The 12,223-nt window shown below is 40.1% G+C and overlaps 1 protein-coding gene across 1 annotated transcript in view; it reads left to right on the top strand.

The window, feature by feature from the left end:
• Positions 1-11,369, top strand: part of ap3m2 (adaptor related protein complex 3 subunit mu 2) — a 13,112-nt gene extending 1,743 nt beyond the window's left edge. The window contains exons 2-9 of the mRNA XM_019885317.1: positions 850-1,134; positions 1,242-1,413; positions 2,816-2,953; positions 3,036-3,121; positions 5,522-5,655; positions 6,015-6,222; positions 6,343-6,487; positions 9,273-11,369. Of these exons, the coding sequence (XP_019740876.1) occupies positions 850-1,134; positions 1,242-1,413; positions 2,816-2,953; positions 3,036-3,121; positions 5,522-5,655; positions 6,015-6,222; positions 6,343-6,487; positions 9,273-9,373 (1,269 nt within the window). The 3' untranslated portion in view covers positions 9,374-11,369. The remainder of the gene's footprint in view (positions 1-849; positions 1,135-1,241; positions 1,414-2,815; positions 2,954-3,035; positions 3,122-5,521; positions 5,656-6,014; positions 6,223-6,342; positions 6,488-9,272) is intronic.
• The last annotated feature ends 854 nt before the right edge of the window (positions 11,370-12,223 follow it).

Genomic DNA, 12,223 nt, shown 5'->3' with positions numbered 1-12,223 from the left:
AGGGTGGGCGGGCGGGGGGGTGGGAGATAAGAATCCGGACCAAGTGAGACACAGTAATGAAATGGAATGAATTTTATTAGAAACATTTTTATTTCTTTATTTTTTTACAAACAAAACCTGAAATGTAGGATATGGGAAATGATTCACCTCCTTTTATCTCCAAATTGACTCCAGAGGTTCCCTTATGATTTCTGAATGAACCAATGTTGACCTAAAAGAATGATGATGATAAATCAAGTCACAGTAATCCAGTCACAGTATAAATGCACCTGCTCTGTGACGGTCTCACAGGTCTGTTAAAAAAATATTAGGGGATAAAAAGCGTCACAAAGTCCAAGAAATACACCAGACAGGTCCAGAATAAAGTTGTGGAGAAGTTTAAAGTAGGATTAGGATGTAAATTTTTTTTTGCAATCTCACGGAACAATTCAATCAATCATATTGAAATGGAGTGAGTATCACACCCAAAGCGCAAACCTACCAAGACCCGGCGTGCCACGGCCTAAAGCTAAACTTTTAACACCGATCAGAGATGCAGCGAAGGGTTCCATGACCACTCTGAGTGAACTGCAAAGGTCCACAGCTCAGGTGGGGGAATGAAAAGTATATTTGGGGGTTTGAGGGAAAAAAAAAATCATGGGGTTCTCATTTTTTTTTTTCAATAAAGGTAAGATACACAGTACACAAGTATCAAACTGCACATGCATTACATAATTTTGAGGGGTCATCAATCATCACCTTGATGGCATTATGTCAATTTTCATTTTCGTGTACATGTGTAAACACGCAAACTGATTTGACAACACTTTCTAGTTTAACCTTCGCGATTTTTTATCTTATATTTTGTAGCATTCAGTCAAGATGATCCACAGTCTCTTCCTGGTCAACTCCTCAGGAGACATTTTCCTGGAGAAGCACTGGAAGAGTGTGGTGAGCCGTTCTGTGTGCGACTACTTCTTTGAGGCCCAGGAACGTGCCAGTGAGCCGGAGAACGTCCCACCTGTGATCCCCACTCCTCACCACTACCTTATCAATGTTCTAAGACATCGCATATACTTTGTGGCGGTCATACAGAGTGAGGTGCCGCCACTCTTTGTGATTGAGTTTCTGCACAGAGTCGTCGACACATTTCAGGTTCTCGTTATGTCTTCTCTTTGCCTTTGATGAATTTCTCGTACTGAAGTTCTGTTGTGTTCGACACTGCAAACGTTGAAACCATTAATGTGTGTTGTTTTTAACAGGACTACTTTGGTGTCTGCACAGAGGCTGCCATCAAGGACAATGTGGTCGTGGTCTATGAACTACTAGAGGAGATGTTGGACAACGGCTTTCCCCTGGCCACAGAGTCTAACATCCTCAAAGAGCTTATCAAGCCTCCCACCATTCTCCGCACAATGGTCAACACTATCACAGGTACAATGTGTAGGATTAGCTCCAACAATTTTGGTTGGGTGCGGGTTTGGGGTATCTTGGGGAGAAAAGCTTAGTCGGAATTACAGTACTTAAATCATTTTCAATGTCATATTTGTATCAAAGATGTTCTAAATTAACAGCAATGGTAACACGATCATGTTTTATGTTTTTGTAATAGTTAACACACACAAAGGTTGAAGGTCCCTCTTAAGTGACTCATATTCATAGGATGAGAGTCCTTTCCCATTGAAGTTATAAAATTTTTAAGCTCACTGCAAGTTATAAAGTACCGTATTGGTCCGAATATAAGATGGCCCTGATTATAAGACGACCCCCTCTTTTTCAAGACTCAAGTTTGAAAAAAGGCTTTTTGAACAGCTAATTAATTTTTATACAGAAAATAATTACAGTACATCTGAAACAAATGATTATAACAATATATTTGAGAGATAAAGTATCTTCAAGTTTACACCATAACTTCTCCTCAGCTGCTGGTTAACCTGGCCAATCTTAGACCCACTTTTCTCCAGATTGTCGCTACGTTTCTCCATTTTCTGTTATCTCTTCTATTATTTTCTTCTCTTTTCTTTCTTTCCACTATTTTTTTATTTTTCCTTCTTTGTGCTACCGCTGTTTTTATTTTTATTCTTCGTGGCAGGGGTTCACTTTGACCTGGGAGTCAAGTTCAGCATTCGCTTCAATGATATCTGGCGTCATCTAGCGTCATGAATGGGTATAATGTCTAGACCCCGAATATAAGACGACCCCCACTTTTTCTTATTTCAATGCAAAAAACACCGTCTTATATTCGGGCCAATACGGTAGTCATGCTGCGAATAGATTTGCTCAACAATGTAGGTTTCATTTTGTTTCATTGTTTTTTTTTGTTTTTTTTTTTATTTTTAATGTCCATTCTGGAGCTGAAGAACTTTCTACTGGTCAATATTGTTTTGTGTAGCCTGGTCCACTTTGATACAGGGCTCCAAACATTTATTTTTATTATTATTTTTTATTTTTTTAACTGGGAACACAGTGACTGCTAACCTGAAACTTTAGGGGCGCGAGAAGCAAGTTTGGGGGTTCTTGCTGATGAATGGACAGGAGCCTGGATGAGAATTTGGTCAACAGCAAAAAATACTGAAGTGAACTATCAGAAAAAAAATAATTAAATCTGCAAATTTCCTGGTTAGACAGATGCGGGTCGATGAAAAATGTACATGTGCTGCCTCAAATTTTAGGAGCAAAAGAGCACCATTTTAGGGCAGTCTGGAGCCCTGATTTGATCAAATTAGTGTACGTAATATCATTCATCAACAAATAATGCACATCAACGATCAACAATGACCCTTTATACATCAGTCTGAGTAACCGCACAAACTAATCTTGTTTGACCATTTCCCAGGCAGCACCAATGTGGGTGAACAGCTCCCTACTGGCCAGTTGTCAGTGGTACCATGGCGACGCACTGGAGTCAAATACACCAACAATGAGGCCTATTTCGATGTGGTGGAGGAGATAGACGCCATCATTGATAAATCAGGTAATGCTCTGAGGCCGCTCATGGCTTCTAGAAGCAACCTGTTTGTCATGAAATATAATTGTTCCCCCCCGCCCGCCATCAGGTTCCACAATAACGGCGGAAATCCAAGGAGTCATCGATGCCTGTGTCAAACTGACTGGCATGCCTGACCTCACACTGTCATTTATGGTAAGTGGTGTAAAACTGACTCAATAAGTGAAATGGCTTGAGACAGATTTGATGGAAACATATACAGTACTAGCAGAAAATAACGGTGCTATTTATACATTTAAGTTGGTGGTTTCCGATGATACTGGCTTACAAGGTTTCAAACCGCACACAATTAACTAATTTGTGCACCGGCATAAAAAAACACGTTGTTAGGTCGCACAAGAGGGCACGCCTAGTTGCCGTCATACAGTTTTACAATTATGGCGTAGTGTTAAGTGTTTTTATACAAAATTTTACTGTAATGATGACTTCATTACTAGAGATACACTACAGGGTGTTTAACTTGCGTACCTATTTGGCTTATTTTGCGGCCACAGGAACAGAGCTATGTCATAAATACCGCGGAACTTCACTATACACAGAATACAAGTTGAGGACATACTGTAAATAAACTGAACCGGGTTGGAAACATGCTAGCCAGGTACAGCGTTGTCTGACCTCTCCTCACAATGTCCACTTTAATTTGAAAAATCCGCCTTGAAAATGAATTTTTTCTCATGTCCGACTAAAAAAAAATTTTCAGGACAATATTTCTTGCCAGAAACTAGTATTTGTAGTATAGTTAGGTTTTTTTTTTTTTTTTTTTTTTTTAATGCCGCTGATGAAGTAAAAATGTTCGGGCATCCGTTTTAAGAACAATTATCTTTCAGTTGTCAGGAGTATTGAACATTTGCATTCACACCCACATCCACACCGTCACTGAGCCAATCCCACGCTGCCCGCAAACAAGTCAGGCGAGTGTACCAAGACACCATTTGCGACTCACTTTAAGATAAGATAAGATAAGATATCCTTTATTTGTCCCACACTGGGGAAATTTACAGCCTTCAGCAGCAAGATTGTGGGTAGAAAGAAGAGAAAAGAAAACACAGTTCAATTAAGTGCAATATAAATACAAATATGGATAAGGTCAATAAGTTCAATTAAGTGCAATATAAATACAATAGTCACAGTACTCAATAAGTTCAATTAAGTGCAATATAAATACAATAGTCACAGTACTATTCACATATGTTGTCATATCATTTAAATAATTCTATGCTTTATTTATTTATTCATTTTTTATTCAGCAGCCTGACAGCAGTCGGTAGGAACGAGCGGCGGTATCTCTCCGTCTTGCAACGCGGGTGTAACAGTCTCTGACTGAAGGAGCTACCGAGTGCTGTCAGGGCGGGCTGGAGGGGGTGGGAGGGACTGTCCAACATAGCTTTTAGCTTAGCTAGCATCCTGCTGTTGCCCACCTCCTCCAGAGTGTCGAGGGAGCAGCCCAGGACAGAACTAGCCTTCCTGACTAGTCGCTCCAATCTCTTCCTGTCCCGGGCCGAGATGCTGCCTGACCAGCAGACAATGCCATAATGGATGGCCGAGGCCACCACCGAGTTATAGAAAGTCTTAAGGAGTGACCCCTGAACTCCAAAAGACCTCAGTTTCCTGAGTAGGAAAAGTCTGCTCTGACCTTTCCTAATCAGGGTGTCCGTGTTAGTCGACCAGTCCAGTTTGTTGTTGAGAAGAACACCCAGGTACTTGTAGGAGGTCACCCTCTCTATGTCCATACCCTGGATGTTTATTTAATGTATTTTATTTAATTAATTTACTTGGGATGTAAAAATAATTCATTTGGGACTTTCTGAAATTACTTCACACTTGACCTTTAAGTCGTAAATGTAGGTCATTGCTCGGCCTTCAAATAGGGTTTTACGGGCCCTAACGGCAGGCCACTAGGGTTATACAGGTCATGAGTCATATTAATGGTAAAACAAGTTTTGCAACAATCTTACTATCTATCTGGATGGACTAGCCAATCAAATATGGTCTAAATATGCTACATTAGAAGAATGTCAATCATTGCATATGGTGACCAGCGGAGTCTTGTGGAGGTTTCCCTTATTTAAATCAATGGGATTGAAGATTCAGCCCAAATCAGGCCAACTAATAATATTTAATATAGTCTTCTTTTGTACTTTTGTTTCCTTCTGTGTCACTTCCTTGTGGGGTTATTTGTATACATTCTGGGCATCTGCACATGGTTTCATGTGTTCTGTGAATCTAAACATAGCCTTCTGTATCACTTGAAATGTATATGGAAACAGATGGATGGATTGGATATTGGCATTAAATCCGAATTGGGCACTTGGACTTGCAGGCTATTAATCACGCCTCAAAAGGGAGACGAGTGGAAGGAAACGTTTTCGACCGATGAGCTAGATGTTAGTTATTAGGTCTAAAAAGCCTCCAATAGACCATATCCCACTGAGAAGCGAACATTTGGGATTGCGAAGGTTTGTTCATGTTCGCCAGCAGTTTTTCTTACGACAAGAAAAAAACATAAAAACATCCCTTTCTTCTCCGTTGTCTCAGAATCCTCGGCTGCTGGATGATGTCAGTTTTCATCCATGTGTTCGATTCAAGCGCTGGGAGGCTGAGCGGATCCTTTCCTTCATCCCTCCCGATGGAAACTTCCGGCTACTTTCCTATCATGTCAGCTCTCAGAAGTTGGTGTTTTGATACTCTCTGTTCATGTCACTAAGTAGTAGCTAGACCTCAAGTACGGTGGTCCTTGATTTATGGTCTTCCCATCATATAACGTTTCACGGTTACGAATGGCACGCAGTGAATACGTTTGCCAGTGGAGTAAATGTATGTTGTCACGGGGCACATTATGACATACTCAGTTACTGCCATGCTTACTGGTTTTAATTTGGTTGTCTAATGTTTACGGCCTCAAAGAGTTTTCTAATCAAGTATATCCTGTAATAATGACTTTGCGATTGCATTATGCTCTTTTCACATACAAATGTGGGTTACATACCAAACACATCACATGAGTGGCTTCATGTTTTTGCCTTTTTAGCCTGGTGGCAATTCCAGTGTACGTCAAGCACAACATTACTTTCCGTGAAGGAAGCTCCCAGGGGCGATTCGACTTGACACTTGGCCCCAAGCAGACCATGGGCAAGGCTGTGGAGTCGGTCCTAGTCAGCAGTCAGCTTCCTCGGGGAGTTCTCAACGCCAATCTTAACCCCTCCCAGGGAACATACACCTTTGACCCAGTCACAAAGGTACTAACCGTAACTATCACTATGTAGTGTACTCTTGTCTGGAAAGGGATACCTGCGACTGTATATCAATGCTTCCCATTCGTGTTGCTACATGAACATTCGGGTGTGTGTTTTGGTCAGTTGTTGACCTGGGATGTTGGCAAGATCAACCCCCAGAAGCTTCCCAGCTTGAAAGGGACCATGAGTCTGCAGGCGGGGGCCTCCAAGCCTGATGAGAACCCTACCATCAACATCCAGTTCAAAATCCAACAGATGGCCATCTCAGGTTCACTCACACAAACACACACATACAAAAGCACACACATGCCACACAACATGGACATATTCCCTCCGTGTGCAATGAACACAATTTCAGTTTAAGCCTCCACTTAAGCATGCGGCCTTTGTCACAAAGCCTCCTCAGCTGACACCCTCCTGATCCGAAATGTTTGGACTGCTGCATAGCATCCACTGGGTGGCGCCAAAGTAATTATTCATTTTCAATGATTTGTAGACGTGGGTTTTAAGACTTGTTACTACATCATTACATCCATTTTAATACAAACGATTGCTATGCAAACCCAGTTTATTAGATTTTATGTGTATTTAAACCGGACTGAAACTCGTTAACATATTTTGTTTCGGTTTCTCCATTTGTAACTGCCATTAAAATGAGGCAGTGGACCACAGTGCCATGAAAAAGCATATATTGGTCGACAGAAAATTTTTCTTAATTTTTCTCTAACACATCAGGTATCAGAGAGATTTTCTTTATTTGTTTTTAAGTTTGACCTGCAATAGCTCACGCAACCCTGATTTTACCATGCGTTGTCATTTATAGTCTTGACGTTTCCGAAAAATAATCCACCTGTTGCGGAACCTAAGCCTTAATTCATAAATACAACAATATGCAGTACTAGTTTATGTCATATGTTGTTGTTATTATTATTAAAACCTCATTTGCTGGAGAAAACAAAACGGGGCAGATTCAGATTTAGAGCAAAAAAAAACGTCATCTCTCATTAAAAAAAATAGTAAGTTTGACTCCTTCCCAAGTTCTTTTTTTCCCTCCCACAGTTTCCCCACTTTAAAGCTTAACATCATCCAACAAATGTAAATATCACACAGAGAATCCGAGTAAAAATAAGATGCAGTTTTTAAATGGGGATTGTATTCATTAAATGAAAAAAACTATTCAAAGTGACCTACCCTATATGATAAAATAGTCCCCCACCCTTTTTAAATCATGAATTAACTGTGGATTTTGAAAAACTGAGTTCATTTTCACTGAGCACACCTAAGTCTGACTACCGTCAAACAAGAAATCACTTAAATCAAACCTGTCTGACATAGTGAAGTTGGCCAAAGGTTCTCAAAAATCTATAACACAATGCCGTGAGGCAGAGATATTCAACAACAGATGAAAATAAAGTAATTGACAGCTATCAGTCTGGAAAGTATTCCACACCTATTCCTCAAGTTTGACTGCTTCAGCAAACCACGTCAACAGCCATTATCCACAAACAGAGAAAACAGGAACGAGTGGTGAACATTCCCAGGAGTGGCCGGTTTTAAAAGAGAAATTATCCCAAAAGCACAGCAACAAATCAGCCAGGCGCTCACAGTTGTCACCGAGCCTTGAGTCACAGAGCCAACTCAACAACTGCAGTCCTCTCGCTTTGATTGCAGTTAGTGTTCATGACTCACTATGAAGGAAAAGCCAGGGCAAAAAGGGTATCTATGGCGGCATTTCAAACCCCTGATGACCAAAAGAACATAAAAGCTTGTCTTAGTTTGCAAGATAACATTTGAATGATTCCCAGGACCTTAAAGCAGGGGTGCCAATTATGTCGATCGTGATCGACTGGTAGATCGTGGACTGGTCCCAAGTTGATCACGAGGGGTGTAGAGGAGAAAAAAAAAAAACATTTGTGTGTCTATGTGCATGTTAGTAATATATGTTTTTGTGTTAATGTACACTGCACCCTAATCATCCTATCAGTCATTTTCACAAAAAGTATAAAAAAATAAAAATAAAATAAAGCAGGTAAATCTTTAACCTACCGTGGTGCGTGACCTGCGTCAGTGGAAGTTGTTAGCGCTCAACAGTCTGCAAATGCAGCTTGTGATCAGAGCTGTTGCTCTCTATCTTTTATCAGTATTCTCATTCAGAGTTTGTTTCGTGTACCATTCACCGAGGACACGGGCAAAGAATAGCAATCTAGAGGGCCGAGGGAAGCACTTTAAAACGGTACATGTGAGCTACGATCGTTAACAGGCTGCAAAAGTGCGTCGCATGCCTCCGTGTCAGGCTGTTGCTCATCATGGCGTGTGTGTGTATGTGCGTGCGCGGTAACGGGTCGATCGCGGGATTGGTTGATCAAAAAGTCGATCTTCGGTACAAAAAGTTTGGGCACCCCTGCCTTAGAGAACATTATATGAACTAGAGATGGGCATTCCGTCCCTCTGTCTTGGAAGGATGCCCACGGAAAGGGCTAGAATTTTTTTTTTTTAAAAAGGACGGACGAAGCAAGGACAGAAGTGGATTTTCGTCCGTAGTTTAATCGCCGCGAACTGGGTTAAGTGGGTGGTATGGCGAGGCAAAATAGCAAGGCCAGAGTGTGACCAAACACTATTTTCTTAACAGACTACTAACAGCACAACCTTTTCCATCTCAACAGTATTTTTATCGCAACACTGCCACCTAGTGTACACTCAGAACTTAACAATGTACCAACAACAATGTCACCCCCAACCCCCCCCCCCCCACACACACACACACACACACACACAAACAAAAAAATCACTATTTATAAACTGCATTTTATGTTTGCTGGAGTTATCTTTGGTCTGAATTTTCTGCTTATCAGAAGCCAAAAACGATGGACTGAGTTTTGATGTTCGTAGTTGTTTGATAATCTTGAATATTAAAGTGAGGAAACCGTGCAAAAATAAAAAAAGGAATTTGAGAAACGGACGGTTACTGTCTCATGGCACTGTATGTCTTGCCAAGATTTTTGTACTATATCGACACATCATATTAATGAAAGCATATGCTTCTGTTTGAACAGGGCTGAAGGTGAACCGCCTGGACATGTACGGGGAGAAGTATAAACCTTTCAAAGGCATCAAGTACATGACCAAGGCTGGCAAATTCCAGGTCCGGACATAAGAACACCACTTCTGCTCTAAATGGACCAAACATCGTTATGATATGATTTTTTTTTGTGTGTGTGTGTGTGTGTGCGTGTGCGTGTGCGTGTGTGTGTGTGTGTTTTGGGTGGGGGTGCACGTTTACATACATTACAGGATTTAACCCCACAATTTGAGGACTCATTGTCGCAACAAATTACAAAAAACAGTCATCAAATGCTTGAACCCAGTGGAAACAACCTAAGCTTTTGTAACTATCCAAGCTGATCCAAATACTAATAATGTACTCCTATAACCTAATATTTATTGATCATTTCAGTCATTCCAAGCTACCAGAGCAATGGTGGCTTAGGTGCTGTTAAATCTAGATGAAAGTAGACTCAAATTTAATGATCCCATACAATTTATAAATAATTACTTAATGCATCATTTTATTTGTTTCCCTGAAATCCTGGCTGCTATTGTCTTGCTACACCGTTTTGTTTCCTGTATTTATATATCATCCTCCCCCATTCAGTTTATGTGCTTTGCTTTGTAATTTTATTTGTTTGTTTTCGCTAGCATATACACTGGCATGAGAGTATACAATAAGCTGTTCACAGTCAGGCACTTTCACTTCTGCTGTAGCAAAATTGAATGAAGTTGGTGCGGTGTTACTGTCTTCTGTCTAGAACACTTTTTCCATGGTGGTGTTTCTGCAATATTATAAGGTATACATTCGCTTTTTTTTATTCTCAGGTCCTGCAGAGATGCATGAGGGCACGTGCACACTGTTTCAATATATCACTTTTAAATAATTTAAGTAAACCGGACGGTAGATATAATTGTTTGGTCATCTATACAATATTTTCCTCCTCAAAAAAAAAAAAAACAGGATGATTCAATAATTGACTTTTTAAATATGTACCGGTACTCGGTCCCCCTGAATATGCCCTCAAACACATTAGTTTAACAATTTGTGTTGTACTACCTACCCATATTTATTTGTAATCCTCATGAGAACAACACAGTGCTCAATATAAATGAGTCAATCCACATATTTGTTGAGTTTCTTTAGAAAATGTGTTTTCAGTGGCATGCGTTTTACAAAATACTCCCTCAAACTTGGGCTTATTTGTATATTAAAAAAAAAAGACGCAAAAAAATCAGAGGGAGGGGGGTCACGGGTAAAAGTTCCCTATTGACAGGATTGTAAAAATGGGAACTAGTTGGAGATGCTCGTGTGCTTGCTGGCCATCCAGAACCCCAGTTGAAGTGCAGCAGAACCATTTGCGTGCTTCTCACTCTATCATCTCTTTTTGCATGCCTCTATGTGTGTGATCTGCTTCTTTGTGTGGTTTGCATCACACAGTAACATTGGAATGCACGTTTATTTTCCCCGAGCAAAAATGTGTACATACTCATTAAAGTTCAGAAAAGCAAAATGTTACATTTAAAAATATTATTTGCAAAAATTCAACCGCAGGCGAGTCTAATCGTCTTCAGCATTCTGTAAATTGTACTTGGAATCAATTAGAAATGAACACAAAAATGGATTTTGAAAAGGGCCCACTCATTTAAATCGAGCACTGTCATCACGCCTCATTGTCACCATGGTAACTGAGACGAAACCGGTCCACCATCAGTGATGGCGCTATACCGGGGCTAGGGGGTGCTGTAACCCCGTCAGAAATCTGTGTTGCCCTAATTAAGTCCTTCAAGCACTTGATTTGATCGTCTAAAATAGACGTATTTTCGAAATTCTTTTCTCAGCCCCGTTATGTATTGGTCAAGCACCCCTTTAGCCCCGGGACTGAAAAATTCCTGGAGCCGTGCCTGTCGACCATCATGTTCTGTTTCAGTGCTTGAAGCAGCTTGTGGTTGCTATGTTTGAATTGTGGGAAAATAAAAACAAAACAAAAAACAACTGTTCTGTGGTGGGTTGGACTACAAAAACAAATAGAAGGCTCACATTTTTTGCCTGCTTTTTGTTTGTGTTACAAGGTTGTTGTATTAAAGATTTGATCTGCAACTTTCCTTCTGGTATTTCTCGTCGTAAACTTTTGAAATCACCCAGTCTGTCTCTCAAACCCCAAAACACATGGCTTTTAATAGTTTATGTAATTTAATGACATCAGTGGACATGCATGTTACCTTTGAAAAATCACACATGAGCTTAATGTGACAGGCACAACACTTTTTTTCACAAATAATATCATCATGAAACGACCATATTTTTTAAAGCCCTCTTTTCTATTTTAAGGGATGGCTAATTATCCTGACCCTCTTTTGTTTTTTTATAGATTGCAGTTGGGCTGGCTGAAATTTGTCAAACGCAGGAGCCGCTACTTCACCTCCGCTAGCAGTAGCAATAGTCCTGCAGAAATAACACTAATGGCGCAACAGGCCAAGTACAAATCAAAACAAAGTGGCATTCATGTGCAATCCCCTAACTTGATAATGTTACAGTCGCTTACAATTTTATGAATGTTTCATAATAGTGTACGTCTGAGGAATAAAATTAACATCACTTCGCCCTATTCCGCTACTGTATTTTCATGTTGGCCATTAAGATTTTACTTGGAGAGATAAGTATTTTTGAGGGGTATTTGGTTTAAAAAATGTGTACCTTGATAAACTAACACAAGTCAGTTACATATTGATTAATCTCACATTACGTACCTCAAAATTAAAAAAAAAAGGCCGTTTTATAATCGGGTATTTATTAAATGTTTGAGCTTTAGGTTTCCTAATATTCCACCCAACACCCTCCCTAAAAGAGCCAATTCTCTTAATACTGGATTTAAAAAATATATATACAGCTGAGTGACATGACAGCGATCACATCTCGTCCTCCCTCATCTGGATGAACTCCAGCCCATAATTTACT

This window comes from Hippocampus comes, unplaced genomic scaffold, assembly GCF_001891065.2.
Source record: "Hippocampus comes isolate QL1 unplaced genomic scaffold, H_comes_QL1_v1.1 scaffold45, whole genome shotgun sequence".
NCBI classification, from domain to species: Eukaryota; Metazoa; Chordata; class Actinopteri; order Syngnathiformes; family Syngnathidae; genus Hippocampus; species Hippocampus comes.
The sequence above is the reverse complement of the archived record's forward strand: the minus strand, read 5'-3'. Positions and strand labels throughout refer to the sequence as shown.